This window comes from Penicillium coprophilum (genome assembly GCF_028826855.1).
Source record: "Penicillium coprophilum strain IBT 35676 chromosome Unknown utg000006l_segment0_segment0, whole genome shotgun sequence".
NCBI lineage: Eukaryota > Fungi > Ascomycota > Eurotiomycetes > Eurotiales > Aspergillaceae > Penicillium > Penicillium coprophilum.
This window is the reverse complement of record NW_026622725.1, coordinates 3723703-3749203: the sequence shown is the minus strand read 5'-3', so window position 1 is coordinate 3749203 and position 25501 is coordinate 3723703. Positions and strand designations below refer to the sequence as shown.

The 25501-nt window shown below is 47.6% G+C and overlaps 12 protein-coding genes across 12 annotated transcripts; 8 read left to right on the top strand and 4 right to left on the bottom strand.

Moving 5' to 3' along the window:
• Window positions 1–190: 190 nt before the first annotated feature.
• N7500_010401 (PARP-type zinc finger-containing protein) lies at window positions 191–2446 on the bottom strand (the record flags this gene model as incomplete). The annotated part of the gene is made up of 6 exons (XM_056681539.1): window positions 191–1162; window positions 1201–1569; window positions 1627–1701; window positions 1789–1960; window positions 2052–2187; window positions 2431–2446. 6 exons carry the CDS (start codon window positions 2444–2446, stop codon window positions 191–193), a joined length of 1740 nt encoding a protein of 579 aa, XP_056528921.1.
• Window positions 2447–3882: 1436 nt separating this feature from the next.
• N7500_010400 (uncharacterized protein) lies at window positions 3883–4095 on the top strand (the record flags this gene model as incomplete). The annotated part of the gene is made up of 1 exon (XM_056681538.1): window positions 3883–4095. One exon carries the CDS (start codon window positions 3883–3885, stop codon window positions 4093–4095), a length of 213 nt encoding a protein of 70 aa, XP_056528920.1.
• Window positions 4096–5588: 1493 nt separating this feature from the next.
• Window positions 5589–6173, top strand: N7500_010399 (PRKRIP1 family protein; the record flags this gene model as incomplete). Its single annotated transcript, XM_056681537.1, has 1 exon — window positions 5589–6173. One exon carries the CDS (start codon window positions 5589–5591, stop codon window positions 6171–6173), a length of 585 nt encoding a protein of 194 aa, XP_056528919.1.
• A 180-nt stretch (window positions 6174–6353) lies between these two features.
• N7500_010398 (chaperonin-containing T-complex subunit CCT3) lies at window positions 6354–8288 on the bottom strand (the record flags this gene model as incomplete). The annotated part of the gene is made up of 6 exons (XM_056681536.1): window positions 8237–8288; window positions 8118–8184; window positions 7847–8055; window positions 7203–7793; window positions 6505–7142; window positions 6354–6446 (listed from the first exon to the last, which is right to left on the bottom strand). The coding sequence occupies exons 1-6, from the start codon at window positions 8259–8261 to the stop codon at window positions 6354–6356; spliced, it is 1623 nt and encodes a 540-aa protein (XP_056528918.1). The 5' UTR covers window positions 8262–8288.
• Window positions 8289–9133: 845 nt separating this feature from the next.
• N7500_010397 (uncharacterized protein) lies at window positions 9134–10591 on the bottom strand (the record flags this gene model as incomplete). The annotated part of the gene is made up of 4 exons (XM_056681535.1): window positions 9134–9512; window positions 9577–10221; window positions 10277–10321; window positions 10389–10591. 4 exons carry the CDS (start codon window positions 10589–10591, stop codon window positions 9134–9136), a joined length of 1272 nt encoding a protein of 423 aa, XP_056528917.1.
• Window positions 10592–10988: 397 nt separating this feature from the next.
• N7500_010396 (bifunctional AAA family ATPase chaperone/translocase BCS1) lies at window positions 10989–12555 on the top strand (the record flags this gene model as incomplete). Its single annotated transcript, XM_056681534.1, has 2 exons — window positions 10989–11129; window positions 11191–12555. The coding sequence occupies 2 exons, from the start codon at window positions 10989–10991 to the stop codon at window positions 12553–12555; spliced, it is 1506 nt and encodes a 501-aa protein (XP_056528916.1).
• Window positions 12556–12783: 228 nt separating this feature from the next.
• Window positions 12784–13139, top strand: N7500_010395 (putative quinol monooxygenase; the record flags this gene model as incomplete). Its single annotated transcript, XM_056681533.1, has 2 exons — window positions 12784–12805; window positions 12853–13139. 2 exons carry the CDS (start codon window positions 12784–12786, stop codon window positions 13137–13139), a joined length of 309 nt encoding a protein of 102 aa, XP_056528915.1.
• Window positions 13140–13773: 634 nt separating this feature from the next.
• On the top strand, window positions 13774–15813 carry N7500_010394 (uncharacterized protein; the record flags this gene model as incomplete). Its single annotated transcript, XM_056681532.1, has 2 exons — window positions 13774–14513; window positions 14562–15813. The coding sequence occupies 2 exons, from the start codon at window positions 13774–13776 to the stop codon at window positions 15811–15813; spliced, it is 1992 nt and encodes a 663-aa protein (XP_056528914.1).
• A 2618-nt stretch (window positions 15814–18431) lies between these two features.
• Window positions 18432–19973, top strand: N7500_010393 (Aminoglycoside phosphotransferase; the record flags this gene model as incomplete). The annotated part of the gene is made up of 1 exon (XM_056681531.1): window positions 18432–19973. One exon carries the CDS (start codon window positions 18432–18434, stop codon window positions 19971–19973), a length of 1542 nt encoding a protein of 513 aa, XP_056528913.1.
• A 161-nt stretch (window positions 19974–20134) lies between these two features.
• Window positions 20135–20779, bottom strand: N7500_010392 (P-loop nucleotide/nucleoside kinase family protein; the record flags this gene model as incomplete). Its single annotated transcript, XM_056681530.1, has 2 exons — window positions 20135–20607; window positions 20671–20779. 2 exons carry the CDS (start codon window positions 20777–20779, stop codon window positions 20135–20137), a joined length of 582 nt encoding a protein of 193 aa, XP_056528912.1.
• A 728-nt stretch (window positions 20780–21507) lies between these two features.
• On the top strand, window positions 21508–22068 carry N7500_010391 (uncharacterized protein; the record flags this gene model as incomplete). Its single annotated transcript, XM_056681529.1, has 1 exon — window positions 21508–22068. One exon carries the CDS (start codon window positions 21508–21510, stop codon window positions 22066–22068), a length of 561 nt encoding a protein of 186 aa, XP_056528911.1.
• Window positions 22069–24494: 2426 nt separating this feature from the next.
• N7500_010390 (uncharacterized protein) lies at window positions 24495–25314 on the top strand (the record flags this gene model as incomplete). The annotated part of the gene is made up of 2 exons (XM_056681528.1): window positions 24495–24572; window positions 24628–25314. The coding sequence occupies 2 exons, from the start codon at window positions 24495–24497 to the stop codon at window positions 25312–25314; spliced, it is 765 nt and encodes a 254-aa protein (XP_056528910.1).
• Window positions 25315–25501: the final 187 nt, after the last annotated feature.

Genomic DNA, 25501 nt, shown 5'->3' with positions numbered 1-25501 from the left:
AACCGAATGCAAAGCTATTCCAGGGTGAGCCCATCGAAAATAGTAGCATAGACCGAAGTGAGAAACATAAGGGTCAGAAAGAAATCAGTTGCAACGTAAAGCACAGAAGACAAGCAGTGGTATTCCATTATTCACAATAGTGAACGGTTCTCCACGAATACGAGACGACTGGCACGCAAGACGTGCGGGTTTAGACGTCATCATCAGTGTTCTCGTGCTTGACTGGCTTCAGAGGAGACTCGCTGGGCTCCTTAACACCGTTCTCAATGGGGTCCTCGGTAACGTCCTCAACGGCCTTCTCAGCGGCGTCGACGATGGGCGGATCAGCAGCTTCGGAAGAAGCATGCTCAGAACCATCCTCAGACTTCACGACGGTACCATTGGTAGGCTGTTCAATTGATGCCTCCGCAGGCTTCTCATCAACCTGGTTAGCGGAATCTTCGGTGACCTTCGCGGCAGCTGGATTGCGACCCTTGGTCTTTGGCTTTCCTTTGATAGCATCGGAGGATTCAGCAACATCCTCACTAGGTTCCTGGGTAGGCTTGATTGCAGCGGGCTTGCGAGTGCGAGTCTGCTTAGGCTTTGTTCCGGAGGTGCTGTTGTCGCCGTTGGTCTTGTTGGTAGCACGGGTACGCTTGGGCTTCTCGGTCGATTCATTGGCATGATCATCCTTGGAGGCATCCGATTCGCTGCTCTTGGCTTCCTTGGTAGGCTTCAAATCATTTTCGGTATTTCCGCCATTGGCAGCCTTGGTACCGGTAATAGACTTCTTGGTATGAGTTACACGGGTTGCGCGAGTTGCACGAGTTGGGCGCTTCTTGGGCTCAGTGGCTGTCTCGTCTGAGTCCTTTGCCTGCTCCTCATGGGCAGGGCCAAGTTCGTCGGACTCAGTGTCGGCAGCAATAGCCTCAGAGGTGGGGATCTTCTTGGCACGAGTGACACGCTTGGTGGGCTCCTTTGGCTCATTGTCAGCGGAGGCACTTTCGTCCTCGGCGGTCTTGCTTCCACGAGTAGCAGGCTTCTTTGGTTCAGCAGGCATCTCAGTATCAGCATCCGCACCTTCGTCTTCAGACACCTTCTTGGAGGGACGGCCACGGCCACGTTTCTTGGGCTCGGCCTTGTTCTTGGTCTCAACATCGGGAGTCTCTTCATCCGAAGCCTTCTTTGGCTCGGTAGTCATCTCAGTATCAGCATCGGCACCTTCGTCTTCGGACACCTTCTTGGGGGGCGACCACGGCCACGCTTCTTGGCCTCGGTCTTGACCTCGATCTTGGCCTTGTTCTCGGAATCAGGGCTCTCTCCATCGGAAACCTTCTTTGGAGGAAGACCAGGGCGCTTCTTGGGCGCGGCCACGACCTCTGTCTCAGCAGCAGCTTTCTTGGCGGGACGACCAGCCTTCTTGGCCACCTTGGGCTCAGTCTCAACGATGGCAGCATCAGCGATGGCATGATCATTGTCAGTTGCTTTCTTGGTACGAGTTTTCTTCTTCTTGGTGGCCTCCTCGTCCACATTCTCAGAATCGGTTAGACCATGCTTCTTGGCAGGAGAATCCTGCTCAGCTTCCTCAGACTGCGGGTCAAATTAGTATCTCCTATGATATAAGAATAGGAAATGAGATACACGTACCTCATCGGCCTTGGCCTTGACCTTGCCATTCTTGATACGCATGCCGACATGTCCAGGGCGGTTGCATTCAACATCCTAGGAAATATTAGTCGGTTGCTTTATCGTTGGACCCATTCTCAAGGAGAATGTCCAAAACCTGCTGGTTGAAGAAGGTGACCTTACGCCTTTCCACTCGTCGTCTTCGATATGACCCTCTGCGATGGCCTTGCGAACCTTGGCTCGGAGCTCGTCGTTCAGCTCATCGAAGCCATCAAGGCGAGAGAAATCAAGATCATCAGAGTCCCCAGTAATGTCCTTCTTGACGTTCACAATTTGCTTGGGGGTAAAGCAACCCCTGAGCGAGGTCAGAATATGAAATCATGTGTTCAAAGATACAAGCCATGAATAATGGTTTTAAAGACATGTGTCTTCAAGGCTAGACTCACCAGTGGCGCCAGGACCAGCTCTGGAAGCCTGGGCCATCAACCCAGGTACCGACACGGAATTCACCCTTGGCGATCTTGACCTTCTCTTTGGCACAGTCGGGGGCTTTGCAAACAGCACGGCCCTGGGCGGCAATTTCTGATCATCCTGTTAGCTGTGATGTCATGGATGCTATTGTGGTCCCTTGATCGCGGGGAGAACTGGATTTTTTATTTTTCTTTCCAAAAACACCAGAGTACACAAAGGACATGTTTGTGAATTAGGGCATAATATCTTATTTTCCAAAGTGTACTCAGGCATTCTCACTTGGTGCAATGGACACCCATTGGCCATGAGAACACCAGGTGGAAGACATAGACACATGATATGATAGGGACTCACCAAAGCGGTATGGCATTTTGACTGATTTAGTCAATGCAAGTAGTGAAAAAACTGGAACTTTGTCTTGAGGTTCACAATGGTGAAGTGAAGTAGGTAGGTAGTACCGGCACACAGAGAGGTGCGGGTCACTGAACAAAGCCAAGAATAACAAAGAACATAAGAAGCTGCTTGCACAAAGTGATCGCAGTCCGAAAGTCGCTTAGAAAGCTTGAAAATTGAAGTTCTTGTAAGAGTAAAAAGAAGCGAGAATACTACACATGTGTAGTATTTAAAGGGGCCAGCTATTAGATTCTCATACGTGGTTGTGACTTGTGGGTATTGACTTATTCTCTTCCATTCTTCTCAATCAATAGTAAGATATGAGTACTCTCCAATGATTGAAAGAACAATTGAAAATACCGAGTACACAATGGAACAAAGAAATGAAGACCCTTTGTTATGTTCATAACCCCTTTCGAACAAGACGTGTTTTCTAGCCAATCAGGAGACTTTGTCACCACATAATTTACTATTGTTTTTTTTTGTCATATTTTTTCTCAATCACTTTGAACTATGTAATTGAACTGAATAGGTTGCGAGTATAAACGGAAGATGCTCCTTTTGATTGTTTTCTTTCGTTCAATCATGGGACGGTTCAAAGCTTTCCCTTCCATTTTGGTGTTGACCTCTTGCCGCTTTATGATCACGGGCAAAGTGGACACATGCCAGTCATCACGTGCTTGGAATCAGCGTGATCTATATCACCTGATCATGAACCAATCCGCTTAGTAATTGGCCAATCTGACCTGTGGACTCCTGGACCCACCGTGGACGGTCAAATGTGGAACCCGACGAACTAGACGGCTGATTCTGATCATGTTGGATGTGTCAAGGGGGATCAAATCCACGACTTTCTCCATCTTCCACCTTACTATGTACTATATCTTACTTTTCTCTGCCATTCACAGTCCCACGGTCTCGAGTCTCACAATAACACCCCAGTTGCGTGGAGGTCGAGTGTTCAAATCATGCTTGAGACTCACGGTTTCGAAGACTACTCATCGGAATGGTTCTCATGGTGATTTTGAGGTCTTAACTCTCGACATAGGGGTTTGTTAATTTCATGCAATACTGCACGGAATCAATTGACCTCATACAACTAGGAGCATTACGTCCTTCCTGACTTTGCGTTCTTCTGTTGACTCTCTCACTGTGCGTATAGTGAATGAGATGACGAGCCGGTATGTCCCAATATATGAATAGACAGTTGATCCAAAGGTTTTCATATTAGGTCGTACTTATCATGGTTTTCGTCATTAGTCGGATTCTGTTTGAACTTAGATTATATACACTTATGCAGTAATTGTCCGAATTTTGAATTTAAACTATATAAAACTAGTAGCTCCGGAAGTGAAGAGGGTCATAGCCTCGGAAAGCAGTGCATTTTTTGGAGAAATAGATGAATCGACTGTCATGAAATACCCTCTCGCTCCTGGTGGAGACATGAGTCGGCTCAAGATCGAGAGAAAGCTTCTCGAAGTTGTTGGGCCCCATAAACGCATCATAGGGCTCAAGGGCTTCTCTGACGACGGGCTTTACCTCGAGCGAGCTGTAAACGGAACCTTAGCTCACTACCTCCTCGAATCAGACAACCCACCCCCTTCGATCCAGCAGCGGTTATCCTAGTGTCGAGAGGCTACCGAGGCAGTTGCATGGGTCCATTCTCAGGGGTTCCTTCACTACGATATCCAGCCCACAGATCTTCTGCTTGATTGGAAGCTTTCGTATTAAGCTGTCAGATTTCCAGGGGAAGCATTTATCGAAAGATGGCTCAGTGCTACTCGATGGCGGAAGTGGGGAGCTCACCAGGTTTTATTGCCCGCGAGCCGATTCTTTTGACGCGAATTTCACAACAGATCTTTTTGCGTTGGGTTGTACTATCTACTTGATCATGATGGGTCATCCTGTCTTTCCCGAGATTGTTGATGGGGAAGATGGGTGATTTGAAAAAGTTCGAGAGAGGTTTGCAGTGCAGCAATTCCCACAAGACTTACATGCACTCAGTGCGATTACTTTGAGGTGCTGGTTGAAGGAATACGGATCCGCGAAGGAACTACTCCGAGAAATGGACGTTGTTGAGAAGGGTCTCAAAATTGGTGCAGCTAGAGAGTGCGATCAAAGACTAACACTTTATTTGGATATGCCTCAGTAACCCTGCATATCAGATTGTATATCTCCAGCAGCTCCGGCGGTAGATATAGCTTGTAATTTTTCTGTGGGACGACTGAAAGTATCCGCCGCGGCGACACAACTTGCAACACCATAATAATTTCATGGCTTAGAATCTTCAGGGAAAACGAATCAAAATCTATTACAAGAACAAAGATATTCTCGCCTTTTCATTTTCATCCAAGTGCCGTAGACAAGTTACCGTTTGGGACAACTGTTGGCCTTTTAACTGCGCGAATTGAGCATCCTTCTGATCTCATCTGCAAGTGCTCTCACACTCTGGTAATAGTCTGAATATAGCGGGACGGAAGTGGCATCTTGTTGTATATGCCCCAAGACTCAAGAGCCCCTTTTTCATAGTTTGCGCATTATAGTATTCATAGTATTCAACCTGTAATTGTATTTGGTATATACCAAGTAGGATACTATAGTTAATTCTATTAACAATGGGCTTCCTAAGTGTCAGTCAGAATCTGACAAGGTGTGGCAAGAGCATATACATATAGCTGGACCGATGTAGTATTTCATGTAAACAATTTGACACCTACATACTTTTCTAAGGAGACTAATTGGGATATATAATGCAGCATTCGAGATCGGCCCCATTACTAAACCCTGAAAAGCACCAGAACGAGTATGCCAAGGTTAACAATATGAGAGAAACCCTCCGAAAAGGGTGATCTGCCATGTGCTTATGCCGCTAACCAAAGGCGGTTAGACTAACCCAATGCTTGAAGGTTGCCCAAGTCTACATCTTAAGCTTGTCACCTACTACTTGCCTTTCTCGCTACATTCGTGTATCAACAAACACACAGCGGACGCCCCCCAACTAGAAAAAAGAAGCCTATTCAATTACCAGTCCAAAAGAGAAGGCACCAATTCCTCTCACTCGCGCAACCCCACCGATTTCACGCGGTCGCATCACCTCCCCTCAATCCAACACCCACACAATGTCCGAACCAGGCCCAGAATCCATCCCCACAAGCGCAGATCCCCGCAGCAAGCGTCCAACAAAGCGACGCGCCGTGACACCACATTCCGAAGTCGCCAATGAGATCCAGACACTCTTCAAAGACCCAAGCAAAGATCTGCAACTTCCCAATGCTCTGAAACCGCGCACCGTAGCGTCACTCTCAGCGCCGCCAGAGATCGTCACCAATGTGCAGGGATCATCGGCCGGTGCGGGATCTGGCGAATTCCACGTGTACAAGGCCAGTCGGAGGCGGGAATATGAAAGACTGCGGATGATGCAGTCTGAGGTGGATAATGAGAAGAGTGATGAGGCTTGGAAGAAAGAGCGCGAAGAAGCAAGGCGCAAGGATGAGGAGAAGACAGAGAAGAATCGGAGGAGGAGGGAGAAGAAGAAGAATGCGCGTGGAAAGAAGGGTGGTGGTGATCAGAATGATGTTGCTCTTGTGAAGAGCGCGGCTGCCCCGGGCTCCATGGTTACTATGGAAGGCCAGGATGGGGCCGCTGCGGATGTGCAAATGGCCCAGCAGGAAGTTCCTGGTGTGATTTTCCATGATGAGGACTAGTGGAGGCAGTCAAATGCTGGCTGTGTACGATACGAATATACCCCTCAAGATTTGGTTTTTTTTTCTTTGTTTTTTTGAATCTAGAAATTTCATACAGAAGGAAGACAGCCATGAGGCGAATCGTGTAACATTATGTACGGACCTCAAGTCCAAGTATCATTTTTCTTTTTCATCTATCGATCATTCGTCGCCGCCACCACCGCCGCCGCCGGCGATCTGTTGAGCGGACTTTCCGCTGCAAATGTCGTCAACACGGAGGAGGAGACATGCGGACTAGAGAAGAATATGTTAGTGAAATGTAGTGCGCATGGAATCACATGAGGGGGCTTACCTCGACCGCAGTCTTGATGCTTTGAAGCTTGACGGCTTCAGGCTCCCAAACACCATACTCCTTCATATCGACCAAGTTGCCAGTCTCACCATCCAGACCCCAGGAGTGGTGACCCTCAACGTGCTTGGCACGCAGGCTGGTAAGCACACGGATAGGGCTGGAACCGGCGTTCTGGGCCAATGTGCGGGGAATGACCTCCATAGCGTCGGCAACAGCCTTGTATGGCCACTGCTGGACACCCTCGACGGAGCGGGCAAGCTGGCTGAGCTTCACTGAGACGGCCATCTCGGTAGCACCACCACCGGGAGATAGACGAGGGTGGAAGATAACGTTGCGAGCGACAGACATAGCATCCTGCAAGTTGCGCTCAACCTCGTTAAGGATATCCTTGGAGGGGCCGCGCAGCAGGATCGTGCAGGCCTTCGGGGACTTGCACTTGCGCATGAATGTGAAGTACTCATCACCAATCTTCTCAATCTCGAACAGTCCGCACCCGGTACCGATATCGGACTCCTGGATGTCATCAACACGGTTGACAATGGTAGCACCACTTGCACGGGCAATACGGTTGTTGTCGGTCTTTCGCACACGACGGAGGGCTGTAACGTTGGCCTTCACCAGGAAGTGCTGTGCAAGATCTAGTATAGCTCCGTGGTTAGAACATGCAATGAATCACTGTAATCAGACGGCTTGCTTACCGGAAACACCCTTCTCGGTGATAACAACGTCAGGCTTGAAAGCCAGAACGGCCTCGCACATGTGCTTGACCTGCTCCTCCTCAATCTGAAGAATGCGATTCCAGTCATCCTCCTTGGAAATCTCAATGTTGGTTTGGGACTCGCCCTTCTTGTATTCCAGGGGACAATCGAGAAGAAGGATACGGGGGTTCTCGATTCTGCGACGCATCTTGGGATGCGTGATATCCTTGTTGACCATCACACCGTCGATGACCTCAGAGTCCTCGATTTGACCACCGGGGACCTTCTCAATACGAGCGTAGCGCTTGATATCGACTTCATGCTTTCCGCTGCCGACATCGAAGGAGACGGTTCGCACAGCTCTCAAAGCGAGGCTGCACATGAGCTCTGACCAACGGGACACGAATTTGGTTCCGATGGAGGACTGGATCAGGCTGTACATGGCCTTGTCATCATGAATGTCGACGGGTGTCGAGACTTCCTCCACGATCTGAAGGGCATCGGCGAGGGCACGCTTGAAAGCCTGGATGATAACGACGGGGTGGATGTTGCGTTCGAGCTGGGGGATGGCCTGGGCGAGCATTTCGCCGGCTATGGCATATCAGCATTTACTATAGAGCGTTCCGAAATGAGTCCTGTCATACCAAGGATGATGACCGTTGTGGTACCATCTCCGACCTCCTCGTCCTGAGTACGGCTGAGCTCGATCATGCTCTTGGCCGCCGGGTGCGACACTTCGATCTCTCGCAGAATAGCGTGGCCGTCGTTGGTCAACACAATACCACCCATAGGGTCAAGCAGCATCTTCAACATCGCCTTGGGTCCGAGACATGACCGAATGATATCCGCAACACTGGTGTTTATTGAATTAGCGTCGAGCAGGGGAGAACAGCGGAGGATCGAGGCATAGCGTACGTCTTTGCCGCGGTAATGTTAGACATCTGTGCTTTCCGGCCAACCTGGCGCTCGCCGGAATTGGTGTCTAGATGATTTGTTAGCACTTAAGGGGAGCAACTCGATGGGGGGTAACCAACTCATCACCACCACCGGAGCCTGCATATTGGCGGTGTTTTATTGTTGTCTGAGCGGGAAGTAGATATAAGATGTTCTGTCCCTTGCGAATATCGAAAAAAATATTGCACGAAGATGACAATTCAAGAGTTCCGACTTCAACGCTGTTCGCCCGCATTCCATCAAATTTCCAGGCGAAGTGGGAGCTCCCTCGCACTAGTCCATATACAGCTAGCGTAGAGCCCTGATAAACCAGGCAACCATCTCCAATTCATCCATGTTGTAGTTGTGTTTTGACAACTCTACAAAGTTCTAATTCATTGCCAAAAGTCGGGATATGTTCTGTTCGATGATTATTTCTATACATATTCAAATGAGCTTTGAGAGATATCCCAATGCAGGACAGAAAACAGCCTGAGAACAGCGCAACCGCCAGCTTTAGGATGCAAAAAGAATGGCCAAACCAAGATTGATTGAAAAGTATCGCGTTTTGACCTCGATGAGCTCGAAATCAGAGATGCTTTTCTTAGTCAAGATATCAAAGTAGCATATACCTGGTAGGTTTCTACCCACGCTACTGCCCCGGTTGGGTTGATCTCTCTCTCTTTTTCTGAATCACACCAATATACATCCTGACTTGGTATCAATAACTAGAATTCCATATAAACTTGGTGAATCCTCAAAGCTGACTGAGATGGTTAAGAAGCCCCTGGCCGGAGATGTTAGCGTTTTATGTACGGCACCAAACGACAAAAGAAAAGGGGCAATTGACGAAACCCATATGAACCAAAGACACAGAATGACTCCGCTGTTGCGTGAAAGACAATATTCCGATCGGATGCAAAAACATACAAGAAGAATCAGAGATAAGCACGCTCTAGTACATGCCAGAAAAGTAGTGTACACGAAGTGGAGTTTGTTCAAAATTCCCGGCTCTCCCCAATGTCACACACATCAAAAACACCAGTCTCGGCAAGGTCGTGCTTTTTCAATGCTTCCTTGAGTTTCTTGGGAGGCTCAAGCACATCCTCCTCAGTAAGTACCCAAGTGCCCCAGTGCATACCCAAGGCCTTTTTGCACTTGGTGTCTTTAAAAATGTGAACAGCATCATGGGGGTCAGAATGTGCCGGGCTGAAGATATGACGAGGAGCGTATGCTCCAATGGGAATCAAGCCAAGATCAAATGGTCCTCGGAACTCACCAACCTGCTTGAAAGCAGGACAAATGGGGAAATTGTACTTAGGATCCCAATCATCCTCCCCTTCTGGTACTTCATCCACTGATCTGTAGCCAGAATCACTAAATTGAAGGTCAGCAAGGTAAAATTCTGACACCGGGGAGGGGTTGGGGGATAATATCATACCCAGCAAAATAAACCTTGCTACCGCCAGACTCAATGGCCCAGGAAGCCCAGAGTGTCTTGTATTTGTCGAACGCAGAGCGGGCAGTAATATGCTGACAAGGTAGGCAACTGATGCGCGCCTTGATCTCTGCTGTGATGGGGGCATCGCCTACAGGTTCAACCTGCGGTCCCTTTCCCTCCTTGGGTGACAATTCAATATCACGCTCATCCCACCAGTCCATTTCAGTTACATTTTGGATGCCTGAGCTGTGGAACCAGGACTTGTTGCCTAGCGGTGCGAAGAAGTGGCAATTGGGGTGCCTTTTCACGATCTCCAGGATGGTTGGGTAAGACAGATGATCATAGTGGTTGTGGGAAATTACGACCGCGTCGATGACAGGGATATCCTTGATCTGACATGGGGGCTCAGTGAAGCGCTTCGGACCGAGTTGAAACGGTCCACAGCATGGCCCACAACGCGCGTCGAACACTGGGTCAAATAGTACTCGGAGACCACTGGGGAACTCCACATGATAGCATGCATGTCCAAGCCATGTTGCGCGCAACTTAGGGGTATCTCGGCTTGGAAGAAATTCCGGCTTGCGAACGGTGACGGTTGGTGGCGTGGTATTGGGTACATTCGCTTTACCGCTTAGTCGACGAGAGCTGCATGCAAAGATTAGAGATTTTTTTTGCTCCAATGTTCGAAAATTATACATACATCATCGCTTGCATGATATCTCTCGACTGCAGATCGCGAAAAGATCTACCATACGATGTTAGTTTGCGCGACAAAAGATCGAGAATCGAGCAAGCCATAGAGCCTCACTTACTCCCACGGGTTTCTGAACCCATTTTGTGCATGATGACTTTTCTTCAAAAAATCTTCTGGGCTAGGTCTAGCCGGGAACTTAGCCACTGTCAGCGCATAGAGCACTTCAGTAGTGGGTGGGGTGCTCATGTTGCGAATTGCTGGGTGAATACCGCGTCGGTACTGTGTCCGCCAAGTAAGCGGGGAACGGAGAAGAAGTCGCATGGGAGGCCAAGGCTTTATAGAGCAAAACCCCTTCGACTGGACAACGAACACGGATGCTTACTGGGGAGAGGAATGCACAAAGGAGAAAGTGTTATAATCCCGATATCTCCGACATTGGGCGTCCGACCCCTGCAAACACCGAAACTACCCAAGGATAGACTGCTACATCCGCCTCCATATCGAATACTTGAATATCAAGTCAGAAATGTATGTTATAAGATTGCAACTTGAAGGTTGTAATCCTCCCTACGTAGGGGTAGATGTACTCATCTATTCTCCCATGGATTGCCCTGTGGCACCCGTGGGTACGTCGAATTCTCGGCCCGTTTTAAAGTCCGATATCTTCCCTTATCGACCTTCTCGACATTCGCGATCTTCACGACACTGTTGATTTGGTATGGAGCCAAATGCGGTCCCTAATGCTGCGCCCTCTGCGAGCGACCTGATTCTGCAGCAGAGAACACAGGCGCTCCAGTCGGCGCAGAAAGGCGACGGTAGTCTCTTGTCGCAGCTAACGAGCAATCCCTTATTCACAGCGGTATGGGATTAAGTGCTTTGATTCGGAAAAAAAATATATGCTAATTTCGTTTCCTTGCTAGGGCTTTGGCCTTGCAGGTCTTGGGGCAGGATTGACTCTAGCACAGAAAGGCGTTCGGCATGGCGCTGCTCTTCTCCGCCGGCGGATGCTGGTGGATGTCGAGATCAGCATCAAAGATGATTCCTATCCGTGGTTTCTACACTGGATGACTCTCTACCAACAATCACAGCTCAATGCAGGCAAGGCTGCGGCGAATACCTCTACCTATATGGACCGATTCCTTCAAAAGCTCACGCCCGGCATGCGCCACCTCTCCATCCAAACGCAGAAGGTCGAACATTCGAACGGAGCAATCCACACACACTTTTCGTTGATTCCAGGACCTGGGAAACACGTTCTCCGATACAAAAACGCGTTTGTCTTTGTCAATCGTATGCGCGAGTCGAAGTCCCGCGACATTCAGACCGGAAAGCCATGGGAAACAATCACCCTGACTACCCTTTATTCCCAACGCCACATATTCGAGGACCTCTTTACCGAAGCTCATGCATACGCTGCAAAGGGCCACGAAGGCAAGACGACAATCTATAACAGCTGGGGTACTGAGTGGAAACCATTTGGAAACCCGCGCCGGAAGCGTCCGTTGGAGTCCGTCGTACTCCACGAGGGAGTCAAGGAACGGGTGGTGGCAGATGTGGAAGACTTCATTTCGACTTCTTCATGGTATCATGACCGTGGAATTCCATACCGACGAGGCTATCTCTTATACGGGCCTCCGGGTACCGGCAAGAGCTCTTTTATCCAAGCACTAGCGGGCGAGTTGAATTACGATATTGCCATTTTGAACCTCAGCGAGCGTGGCCTGACCGACGACCGGTTAAACCATCTACTCACAATTGTCCCCAACCGAACGCTGGTTCTTTTGGAAGATGTGGATGCCGCGTTCTCAAACCGACGCGAGCAGAGCGACGCAGATGGGTACCGTGGGGCCAATGTGACTTTCTCGGGACTACTCAATGCCCTCGACGGAGTTGCTAGTGCGGAGGAGCGCATCATCTTCCTTACTACCAACCACGTTGAGCGACTTGATGAGGCCTTGGTCCGTCCTGGGCGTGTGGATATGACTGTCCGCCTCGGCGAAGTGACTCGCTACCAGGTTAGCTGCCTATGGGATCGATTCTATGGAGATATCGATACCGACGGGGTTTATCGCAAACTTTTCGTAGATCGACTCCAGGAGCTTGGCTTGATTGAAGATGAATCAGGCAACAAGCCTGATGGGGCTATCAACACCAGCGCTGCCGCCCTTCAAGGCTTATTTTTGTATAACAAGGGTAACATGGAGGGTGCGATTACCATGGCCGAGGGTCTGACCCACAGTGTGCACGCTGAGGCCTTGGGTCAAGATCAAGGGAAGAACGAGTAATTGTACATTATGTAAATAAGAATTCAGATAGAAACACTCAGCATTACAAGGGCAAATAAGCAAGATCAAGCCGGAATCACTAGGGACAAATTTCGGGGATTTACATTGGCCCACCTTACATATTCTTTCTCTCACCGATAGAGAGTATTAAAGCACAGTATTTGACTGTCCGAGCACTTTGCCCCTCCATTTCAATCTATTTTCTACCCCCACTAAACATCAACAATCATGGTTTATACAATCGTTGTCCGTATGTAATCGCCTCCCCAGTGCCATTGCCCACGCTCACAGTGTTAGACCTCCGCGCCAAGGCGGATGCAGAGTCCATCTCCAAACTCAAGGCTAAGCTTGTTGAAGCGTCCAATGTTTACTCGAACGACAAGGAAACCCTCTCTTGGTTTGTGATGCAATCTGTCTTCGACAAGCAGGACTTTACCATCGTCGAACGTTATGTCCAGGAATCGTCACAGGAGTATCACCTGAACAACCCTTACTGGAAGACTTTCGACCCTTATGTGATTCCTTTGTTGGAGAAGGATATGGATATGCACCGACTGGAGGAGTTGGAGGGCTCTACCATGTAAATTACCTCGTTTATGGAAAAACATAAGAATTTAAAATATCACTGCATTCATTTCAAGATCGACGGTCTGGGAACCTGGAGTCTCCCTCACAGGATCATAAGCAAGACGGCTTCTTAAGCAATGGGACGGCATATTGGATACGACATTCGACGCTGTACCATATATCAACCTCAATTAAGCGCTTCTACAGACTTTAATGTCTTATGTGAGCCATTAATGTCATTTATTAAAATCCATTGCAATAAAGTCCGGAGCCGAGAGACCGAATATGCAGATACTGGGGTCAACACAGGGTCAAACGAGCTTACTCTCCGACTTCTTCAGTACAAAAATAACCAACCAATATAATCTCCGGATTCTGATAAATATAGATTCCCCATGGTCCCAACACCAATCATCACGCTGCATTGAAGCGCCGCTACTGCAGATGGATGTGCCCATCCCAGGATAGGGGCCAATCACATCCCTAATCGGTTAAGCGCCCACCGTATAAGCAAGGTTGTCACATCTCAACAAGCCATGTACACTTTGCTTGGTCGAGCACATGGGTGTATCCCGCGAGAATGGGGTATATCTCAGTCGAGACCCCCTGCATTCGCGTTCTGTTCTGTCTTTGTAGCATACTCCATTCAAAATGAGTCAATTTCAATTATTTCCACCTCCATCGCCTGAGGTAAAGAAGTCTAACAATCCATTTCGAAAAGTCGGGAAAAAGCCAGTAGCTATATCGGAGCCAGCCTCTTCAATTCCTCTTGAGGAGATCAAGGATTCTAGCAAGACAGAATCCTTGCTCCTTCAGATTATCGAAGACACCCAGAGCTTTCCACCTCCACCAACAGATGCTTCAAGATCCAAATCTCCGCTCTCTGTGGCGGGAGTGTCTCGGGATGACTCGAAATCTCCTCAGTCCATGCACAGTCAGAACCGTCAAGCCAAGAGAGTGAACCATAAGGCCCAGCCTTCAGAAGGTAGTCAATACAGCAGCAGTAGCAGCTATCATACCACGGCAACAACTGCCTCCCCACAGTCATCTCAGTCGTCGGCGTCCTCAGTCCCGATGAGATCGATGTTCCCTCAGTTCGATCCAAAACTGCCTCTCAATCAGCAGGCATATCAGCCACAGCTTCCAGAACTCCCACGACCCGTCAAGTCTACCCGGAAGCCTCCTAAGCTCACGCTGTCGACAAATACTGATATTGACCATGTGCTCGGGCCAAAGACTGTGCCTGCGAGTGTGCTCAATTTCCCAACTGGTGCTCTGGAGTCCGAGGAGGTGACGTACTCGTCCATGGAAGAGTTGAAGATGCTGTGGGAAACGGCCAATGGTCAGCGAACGCGAGATCTTGTGGGAACATTGAACCTACGCATGACAAAGTAAGATCTCATGTCTCCCACATCTTTACAAACACTAACATCTCACAGAACGGGACCAGCTACATTTACTCTTGGAAATTCCCAGAACCCATTCTACACCCTACAAACATACTCAACCAACGAACTCTCCTTGAGCAGATGCGATCCTTCCAGACCAACCCACGACGTACCAATCATGATGATGAGCCTCGAAGACCGCATACGCCGCGAACATCCCAACGATGGACTTGTGACCCTACTCTTCTCCCGACTAGCAGCCATGTTGGCAATAGACCAGGCCGAAGAGATCAGCAAGCAACACCACCTCACTCCGGCCGAGACAGCCGAAGTAGAAACCGACGCACTCAAACGAGCCGCAGCACAAGAATCCTGCCGATTATCCTGGAACCGCCATCAACGACTATACGAACTACGACATCCCTATCTCTCACGACACAATCCGCCCGCTCTTGTCGGCGCCGCCGGAATCCCCCTCTCACCCGTACGATCCGAGTCTTCAGGAATGGTACACATCACAGTCTCCAAACCCTCGAGCGACGCCTCTCCCCGTCAACCACCAACAATCATTGTCACCGGCCCGGTCTCTTCCACAGCAATGGAAGCCGCCCAGCAAGCTGCTAATCTACGCACGTCCGTACTCCCTGTCACAGACTTCGACGAGCCGCTCGCATCCTTGGACTTTGCTACCAAGACATTGTCAATTTCGCCTGCTGCTGTTATTGCTACAATTCCCTCTTTATATGCAATCGACTCCCTTGTTGCTGCAATGTTGGCAGTCGCCGTCTCCGACGAAGCTACGAACCCTATCCTTGCAGATATGATTCTCGGATCGCCCAAATCGTCGAGACCACCTACCTCCCACAATCCCGGATCTTACTCCATGCCTGTGTTCCAGGGTAAACTGGTTACAACGGTTGCTGAGCGCGAAGATGCAGCAGATAGCATGAACTTGGCATCGCAGATTAAATCCGCACAGAAAAAGTCCAAGGAAGCCTCTGGCAAGAAGAGTGTTTTCAAGTTTTGGAACAGGTCTTCTACCAAGCCTCGGGAGAATATTCGGGACTCGAAGAAAAGTAAGAATCGACAGATTGTGGTTGAGGAGTTCGATTTGGAGAAGTATGGTCGATACGGGAATGGTTCTTCGCGAGAAGGGGAGAAGTTGCCTGGGGCTACTCGTACCATCTTGCGTATACTGTTCTTTGGCTTGGATCTGATTGTGAAGGGATTGACGCTCATTGTCAAGATTCTCGCTTGGTTCTTGGTGAAGTCTACACGGTGTGTGACCAGTGAGAAGTTCTGACTTTGGTTTAGATTTTCACGTTCTGTATGTCTGTTGATGACTTTTCATTTTTCTTTTCTATTGGGTAATTTGGGAGCGATCGGGTTTGGTATGGATATTTAGTTATACCCAATTTGACAGTTCTTCGCGGTAATGATACTTGAGTGATATGTAAATCAGTCCCTTGGTTGGACCATCAGATATTCTTGCATTTGTTTTGGATCAGAGGAAGCTGAAGTCGAGAATAGGGACGTTGGTGGTAAAGGAAAGACAAAGGGAAAGAGTCTATAATCATGAGAGCAAATGGGAAGATCGAGTACCCTCGTCGACAGATAGAAGTTGGACAGATGCTAGGTGGAAGGGTAACATGTACAACTCTCTTCTCCAAGCACCCGGACAAGCCGAATAGATGATGAAAAGAGTGTTCGCATCGACCGGGGGTAGTGTGAGCCCAGTGACACTGTGTGACAGGCGTGTGCAAGCACAGAGGCCCATCACGAGGTCCAAATATTAGGGTAATCGAGGAAGCCTGCGGTGCAGGACAATCAGCGATTAGACTGATTAGAACAGGTACTACGGTTGATCTAAGCCATGAGGCAAAGAGAGCTGGGGAGAGAGAGAGAAGAAGAGATTCGGGGGTCCAACATGGGTTTATATACCCATCAGGCGGTAGGGCGGCACCCGTACAATCGTAGGGCGGCACCCGTACGGCAGCGAGCCTACCCAAAACGGCAAGATGGGCCAACGGCAAGTGCGGCTCTGCCGGGAGATCGCCCCGCATATGTGAGTCGCTTGCTCGTGTTTCTATCGTAAGAGTCTGTCCATACGATACCTCATTAACCGCTAGCCACCTGTTCAAATCAACTTGTCCCGCTCTTCATGCGGCTACATATCTTCCTCCCACTTTATATTTAAGGATCCATGTCTTGCCAGCCAACCCGTATACACTTTCGACATTGTTCTTTACGCCAATACCACTCTCAATCAGCAGGCTGACGTGGTCTACTTCTCCTCAGTCCCTAATACTGCCTACCTCGTGTACTATGCAACTGCGATGCAACCCACAACCCCCTTATGCGATACTATAACCCTTCAATCACTAGATTCACAGTCGTGGGAGGTGCTGAATTTCATAGCCTCGAGCCCAGTCTCTTCAAGGATTCAGCCATCTCATCTCATATTTTACCATACACGAGCATCTAGACATCTCTGCGAATCTCTGTATGGCGGACAATTTATAACATCGTGGACTCGATCAGAATTAGTCTTGTTGCCTATAGGAACGAAATAACTATGCGAACTGTTCCCAGCATATCATTCTGGGTCTTATCTCGATGATCAAAATTATTGGCCCTAACCAACGGTTATACTGAAAGTTGTCGCCTGCACAATTCATGATTTTTCCACCTTTTAAGCTGCCTTCCTAGCTACAAAGCTCAGGGGACAGAGAAATTATCCGAAGGGGCCACCAGGAAGGCTGCTAAGAGAATATGACAAGGCCACATAGATTGCTGACTATTCCGATGGCAAGGACTATACCCCAATGATAATTGAAGTGTAGAGTGGCACAGATAATCCACCATACTTCTCCTTACATTCTCAATGGATGTTTTGTTCCATTTCAGCATCCAAAACTTTGCCTTCTTGGTTCAACTTTTGTTTGCTGAGATCATTGGGGTCATAATGACAAGCAAACATAATTAGACAAAGATAAGAGGAAATATTTAGATAGCAAAGTGATTAGAGAAACTTTGGAAAGATCACGAATCACAAATAGGAAGCAAGCAGGTAGTGCTCCTATCGACGTGCAGATATATATATATCCTCTTGTCCTTCCTCTTTCTTCATTCCTTCACACTCTAAAATAGGGAACATCAATCACAGCTTATCGTTATATATCTTTTATCTTTTGACTCGCAGACCCTCAAATTATGTGGAATGCCAGACAATCCTAGGTGCTATATGAACAGTACTGATGTAGGTTGTGGATGGGTAGAATCGTGTAAGCTCTGCTCAATGGCTCCCATCGTAATGCTGTATGCTAAGTCGCATCTACTTTGCTGCCTGCATGGCGGTGTTCGACGAGCTGACGTAGGGTTTTAGTACCAATCAAATCGGTAGGGTCTACCAAAGGTACGTGAACTATGATAGCTTCTAGGTCTCCGTTGTTGCTGCATGAAGCTGCTACGGCTTCTTGTTACAAGCCGGACATACTCCTCGATATCATACACAGGCACAGGTCTTCGAAGTACATGGTTCAAGATTGAACCACTTCTTATCACGGCATATGCTTCATCTATCAAGCGCTCGCATAGGACGGCGATCTAATAGTCAGAATATCTCAGTTTGACTCTGGAATTGATAGATCCGATCTTTGGTTTGTCTGTGAAAATCTTGATTTTGAAAGGAAGATCAATGTAAATGGCGCTGATGGCAGCATCTGTAGGCGTTCCTTTGAGATGGGCGCGGTTGTCTAGGAATGTACACTAGTAGTCCTTTAGTGGTTGGTATTTAAAGCCGACAACCCCTAAAAAAAGAGACGTATCAACTAGCCTGCTACTCGGGCGCTAAGTTCAAAAAGAACACTCCGTGCTCCTTACCCCCTTTATCTTTCTAGTCAACATTTCATTTCATTCAAAATGTCAGGCAACTCCTCACCTATCCCTGATTATCTCCTCATCCATTCAGATGCTTTTTCAATGAAACCACGTATGCACTTTGACGATGTCGCCTGGGAGAAAAGCACGGACATCTATGATGACTGGCCATACACTCTCTATGAGCAAGTTGCTTACAATGACATCGGGGTATTTCTTCGCGAACACTATCGGCCTCGTCAACATCAAGAGTTTCGCCCCTTCAAGACAGGCGGTTTCAATACCAGCCTCCTAATGACATTCACCGATAATAGCGGTGCAGTTATCCGGTTCCCATTGCCTGGTGCTGTCATGTTTCCCGAAGAAAAAGTTCGTAACGAGGTCTCTACCATGCGGTTCATCTTGGACAAAACCAGAACTTCAGATAAAATCCCAATCCCAGTACCTTTTATCTCTCACTGGGGCCAAAGAACAGAGAGCCCCTCAAAAGCCGGTCCTTTCATCATTATGGACTACATCAACCACAAGGGAACTATGAGAGACCTTCTTCAGATTCCGAGCCGCCAGCCAGGAGAGCGACCGGTACTTAATCCCGATCTTAGCATTGCTAGGCTCGAAGCTCTCTATGGAAAACTAGCCAACATGGTCCTTTCACTGTCTACACTTGCTTTCAACCAAATAGGGTCCCCTAGCCTCGATCAGAACGATGACTCTACGTGGAAAGTGAGACATCGACCTTTGTCATATTCCATGAACGAAATTGTGCAACTAGGGACGTTACCACGATCGAAACTACCGACCCCGACCACCACGTACGAGAAAACGTCCTCATATTTTGAAACTCTTGCAGAGCTACACATTTCACACCTTATAAACCAAAGAAATGACGCTGTGGACTCGGAAAATGACTGCCGACGTAAAATTGTGGGGAGATTTCTTTTCCGAAAAATTATTCGGGACCTAGAGTTACGGAAGAAATGGGTATCCTATGAGACTGGCCCATTTCCGCTTTGGTGTGACGATTTTCGACCAGAAAATGTCCTAGTTGATGAAGCCGAAACGATCACCGGGGTGGTAGATTGGGAGTTTACGTATACCGCCCCCGTCGAATTTACTTATGCGCCGCCTTGGTGGCTTCTCCTTGAAAAGCCAGAGTACTGGTCTAAAGGCCTTGATGACTGGTGTATGGAATATGAGAAACGACTTCCGGTCTTTCTTCGCGCGATGAGTAACTGCGAAGACGAAGCAATTCGGACCGGTCGACTGACTGAGAGTCAGAGGCTCTCTATTCCAATGCGAGAGAGCTGGGAAAGCGGAGACTTTTGGATTATGTATGCTGCAAGGGGCAATTTTGCTTTCGACGCGATATATTGGCAAAAGATTGACCAGCGATTCTTCGGGCCGACGACTACATGCCTTGATCCTAGCAATGCTTGGAAGGAGAGACTAGATGTTTTGGAACCGGAAGAAAGGCAAAAACTGGAAGAATATGTCGATTTGAAGCTTCGACAGATGGAAACAAGGGTTCTTGCTTGGGACCCAGATGAGCACACCCTGGAATACATGGCAAAAATGAATGCTTGATCGCTCTATGAGCTTACCAGGTGCGTCTAGCTTTGATGGAGGGGATTATGGCTCTAGATGCTTTAAATTATCGCTATGAGATCACTCAATAAGCCTCACATTACATAGGATTGGGGTTTTCCACCGACATATCAGACATTTCTTCTCGGTCTTTCTTTCTTTCACAAAAGTGTATCTAACTTTAATACAACTTCACCCTCCCTGATAGGCCTCTCAAATCCAGCAATGAAGCTCTCTAGAATTTCATTTGTCACAACAAAAGCTGAGTCCCCATCTTTGATGGCCAACTGATTCCTTGCCCTGACTCGTCGCCGCAATTCATCAGCACCGACGTCAAGATACGCAAGCACCCACCGGCCCCCAGCCTCTTCTATCAGCCTCTTCCATTGATCTCGAGTCTCTTGAAATGCGAAAGAGAAATCCAGGATTACATCCTCACAGCCATGTCGAAGTAGCTGCACTAACTCATGTCGGAGAGCGCTCTCGGCCTCATTTTGATATTTGTTGTATTTATCTTGTGGGTAATCAAGACCATAAAGCCCATATTTGGTGTATATGTATAAGTCAATGGAGAGCCGTTTGAAAGAGGGATGACTGGATAACATCCATTTAGAAAGTGATGACTTTCCAGACCCTGTGAAAAAGATTCTCAGTAGCCATTACCCCAAAGCTTGCCGCTAGATGATGATTTACTTACCAGCCAGTCCACAAGTCATCATAACAACAGGTCGAGGATCACTATTTGTACGGCGTAAAAAAGGGCTGAGCGCCTCGGGCGTATCGAAGCTGAGTGTAGATTCGGCCATTTTCCAAGCTGAACGAAGAACACTTGCACACGAACCTTCTTGTCCTCGATGATAAAGCTCAACTATGGAATGAGACTGTTTCTTTTCACGAGCTTGGAGATAAGGGGTGATGTTTCTTTTCATCCTTGTTAAGTCGTATCCGCGTGTTAATGACTCATTAAATTGATCAACCTTACTCTCATTAATTTTCGCCTCGGAATTAAACGATAATATCGACCCGACATTATATGCTCGCAAACATGATCGCCCAGTATCACACCAAGACTGATTGATCAGGCAGGGGTTATGCTTCAGTATTCAATGCTACTAACAGCCTCCTTTGGCTGACCTATTAGTGTAAGAGAAACAGCCTGTGGATTTACTATTATTGGAGGTGGATACGGCGATGAAGAAGTCATGTAGGAATATATCTATCTGTCTAATTTCCTGGCCACAAGGGAGCCTCGATCTATCACACTCAGCTATCCTATATGAGAAGTGCATCATCATCTAGTGATCATACAGCTGTTTTCAACCTCGACTGATATTCAGATCAGCCTCCTCCTGTCCAATCTATCCAGAGGTGACCGAGACAGCTCTCCGTTGAACCTCTCTTGCTTGGCTTTTTGTGTCATCCCACCTGATCTCAGCTGAACCTCACTGACTGGAGGATCTGCGCTTTCAAACTCTCTTGCGCAAGTGGACCTTCCGTTCAAAGTGTATATCATCTCGATCTCTCGCCTTTCATCATGCAGTCCCCAAAACAGCCCAACGAGGTGACTGCCAATAAAATCTCCCGACCCGTGACGCCACTGCAACAAACATCGAAGGAATGGGAACTCGGAAATGTCCCCGTTGCTCCTGGCTTCCACAAAGCCGATGAAGATGAACAACTCGATGTTCTGGCCATCCCTCAAATCCAAATAACAGACACGGATCTCAATATCACCTATCCCTTCAACCCATGTTTACCAAAGCTTTCCCAATGGCTTTCGCATCAAAATACCCTATCACACCCAAGGCCCCGAGAACTTTTATTGGCATTTTCGCCGAAAAAAAAACCCTCGCAAAGTCGGCTCTCCGATTCATCAACTTACGGTAGCGCATCATCAGATGACTGGACCACGGATAAATGCGAGCTGATAAGGAGTACGACATATGCTTCATTTATAAAACTCCACTTGGCGTTCTATGGTGCCTCTAGCTTCAACTCGGAGAAGGGGGGACTTTCAAGGAGCTTGGGCGTCGAGAGAAACGCGGAGCAGGAATCTGAGATAGCAAAGAAGGACTCGCGTTATCAGACCAGATGAAATATCCCTTTGACTTGCATATACTACTGTCATCACGAGAGATACCGCTATTTCGACATTGCGATGGAAACATGGGCTTTGGGGTCAAATGATAGGATGTAAATGACTTTTCTAGCAATTCCTTTCTAGCTAAATGCTGCGGAAACTATGTTTCTTTGTATTGTGTCCTCTTCTAATGTCCATTGATCAAAAACCATCGACCAAGTTGGTTATAGGTTGCGTCTGTATAACACTAGACACAGTGGAGATTACGTACCGACATAACATTCATCTAAGGACTCAAAGCCGAATAAATAGCTAGATATCCTAACTGGATACTTCGAAAAGGCCGGATTTCGACTCTTTGAATATCACAGGCAAGAGTGTGCATAGCTCTAACAGGTATCGATTTTGATGACAGTTGCGGGCGACTATCCATGGGACCAGCGATACATAACCCTCATTGGATATTGCCTTACCGTATATTTCCTTGCCGCCTCCTTAGAGTCTATACACTTGTTCCAGCTTCTCTTTTATTTCTGTAGACACAGTATATAAAATTGAAATATAAGTAAATATAATATATCCCATAAGAATATACAGAGTATATAATTAGGAGATAAACTAGCCCAGGAAAGATTATCGGATCTTATCTTTATAGAATTTGTGATTGATACTAAGTGGTACTATTAGAAGTTATATACTCCGTATAGACAAGTTAATTATATAGAGTATACCTTTTTGCTTTTTTCCACCGTCTGTATTTGAGACTATAGAGGGGATCTCAGGGATATTTAGGAAAAATCCCTGAGAAACGCACTGAAAACCCCTCTAGAAAGACCTAGAAGATATTAGAAGTCTACTCTTGTTTAATATACTTCAATTTAAAGTACTTTGATTTTATGAACTTCACTTTGATAAGCTTCAGGCTATATTGCAATCTGACAAATTTGGATAATCATTCTCGGCCACTGGGAGGAGCGCCTTCTATCTTGAACGTGTCCCGGAGGATTTCACCCCCTAGCCAGACAGACAAGGCTCTCTTCGAGGTTGAACACGAGGGAACACGGTATATCGTGAAGTGCTGGAGTCCCAGACATGATCGGGCGTAAGTACCTTTCCGATTACTATTATCCTAGTCCCTTTCTCACTATATATATTTATCTAGGTCCAATGCCGAATATACTGTTTATAAGCGTCTACTAGACTTACGACCTGGTTGTTACAGTCTCTTCGCGAATATAATACTGACTGGGAATATAATATGCTCGAGTTTATTCCCTAACGGAAGGGCGCTTGTCCTCCCCTATAAGGATAGACAGATACTTATCTATCTCTAGGACGAACTCAGCAACCGCGAGCGAACCCACGTCCGTGAGGAATGTGAGAAGGCTATCTGTACTCTTCGGTCTCTGTCAATCTACGTACCTGATGCTGGGAAGCATAACTTTTTGTATCAAAGGCAGACAGGAGCCGTGACCGTATTGGACTTCGAAACTGCTATAGAATATCCCCAGTCAGAACATGTACCTTTTTTTGAGCTGCTATCGCTGTTTGGGGACCCTATGATGCGTGGACATACGAGTGGTGGGTACCCTTTTCATATCATTCTGCACGCTTGCTTTTACTTATGTACTTATTATTATCCACGATTACCTCCGAAGTCCTCAATTGTATACAGCTGAAAGGTTTGACTTTCAATACATGGATTACTTGAAAATCAGAGCTTATATATAGAAGAGTCTCTTACATGAAGAATGCTGTTTACGCCTTTTTCTACTATCCGCCCATAGACAAGTAGATATCTCAATTGAATACTTCGACGTGGCCGCACCTCGACTCCTTGAGTATCAAAGGCAAGAATCGGCATAGCCTTAACCAGCATAGATCTCGACTACAAGGAGCAAAATTGGATTTCCATCCAATAAGACGGTAAATTTCTATCTCATTATCAATTAAGCTAAAGCAAGCTTCACGAAAGCAAGGAATGAGACGCCCCCTTAACTTTTCAACCCAACATTCCCCGGAATATAAGGACCGAGGGAGCAAGCTAGGAGGAAACAAGGCAATTTGCACATTCTCCCCTCATTCCAATTTAATCAACAAAGGACAAGGCCCGGGTGTGGCTGATTGGAGTCCGATCAAAAATTCCTGAAGCTTATCTCTAGACAAGCACCGTCCCTATATCGAGAACCAGCCACAGTCAGATTCCTGGATGGGGCCCGTTAACGCCCCCAATAAGGAGTGAAGGGACATGGTGTCATATCAAATATTTGCTATGAAATGCCCGACGCGATAATCCGATTATACATAAACCTGCGTCTTCCTCACTCTGGCCGTTGGACTTTCCATAGCTTCATTCTGGTGTACTAGATATCAATCCTGTTCCATTCTGGTTGAACACCTCAAGATCCCCAACACTTCTGAAAGCAAACAAAACATCCCAAATGCGTTCCTTCATCATCGCCCCGATCCTGATTGCCGGCGCCTTAGCCCAATCAACCTCAGACTACCTAAGCTGCGCCGTAAGCCCCCTACCAAACCCCATATCACCCAAAATGCAAATCTAACAACCCCCAGAGCGCAGCCATAAACACACTCGCCAAATCATCCTTCACCTCCTGCACGAACAAAACCTCCGAAGAATGTTTCTGCGCCAATAAAGCCGCCCTACAATCCATGAGCGCCTCCTCTGTCCCGGCCTGCATCGGACTCAACTTATTATCCCTAGTATCGACCCTCTGCACTGATACCAACGAGATCAAAATAGCGGGAACCAAATCCATTGGCACCATATCGACCGAGACCAAGGCTGCCGAAACTAAATCTACCGAGACCAAAGCTGCGGACGCAAACCCCGCGTTTCGACACGCTGGCAAACCAATGGAGCCCGTCAAGCGTGACGGAGGTGCTAAACACACCATTTACGTGACGGAGATACGCACGGACTGTACCTGCAAGACTGCTACTGGGAGTCCCATGCACGTCTCACAGATTCCGGTTCATGTCCCCACGTCCAGTAGTATGGTTTCCATGGTGTCGTCGACACCAGTTGGGAGACAGCATGGGCTGTTGGGTGGTGTGGCTTCGTCGTCGGTGGTTGGACACGTTGGGGCAACATCTTCGGCGACACCTTCGGCTAGGGCTTCGGGGGTCGATGCGAAGAGCTTCTCGCCTTACCAGGGGGCGGCAGCGGGTGTTTCAGTGAATGGGGGTGTTGTGATGCTTGGAGCTGCGGCTGTTATGGCTGTTATGGTTGCTTTGTGAACGTCGATGGGGACCTCAGGAGTTAAATTCGTTTACTTGGGCTTTGAATTTTGGAATATGTTCTGAATGATGAATTTGACCTGGTTTTGAACTTGAATAGTGATGATGCATTAAACATTGGTGGTACTGCTATTGATCGTGTACTTTCTTCAATTAATTAACGAGCACCAATTGGTGCTGGAGATTC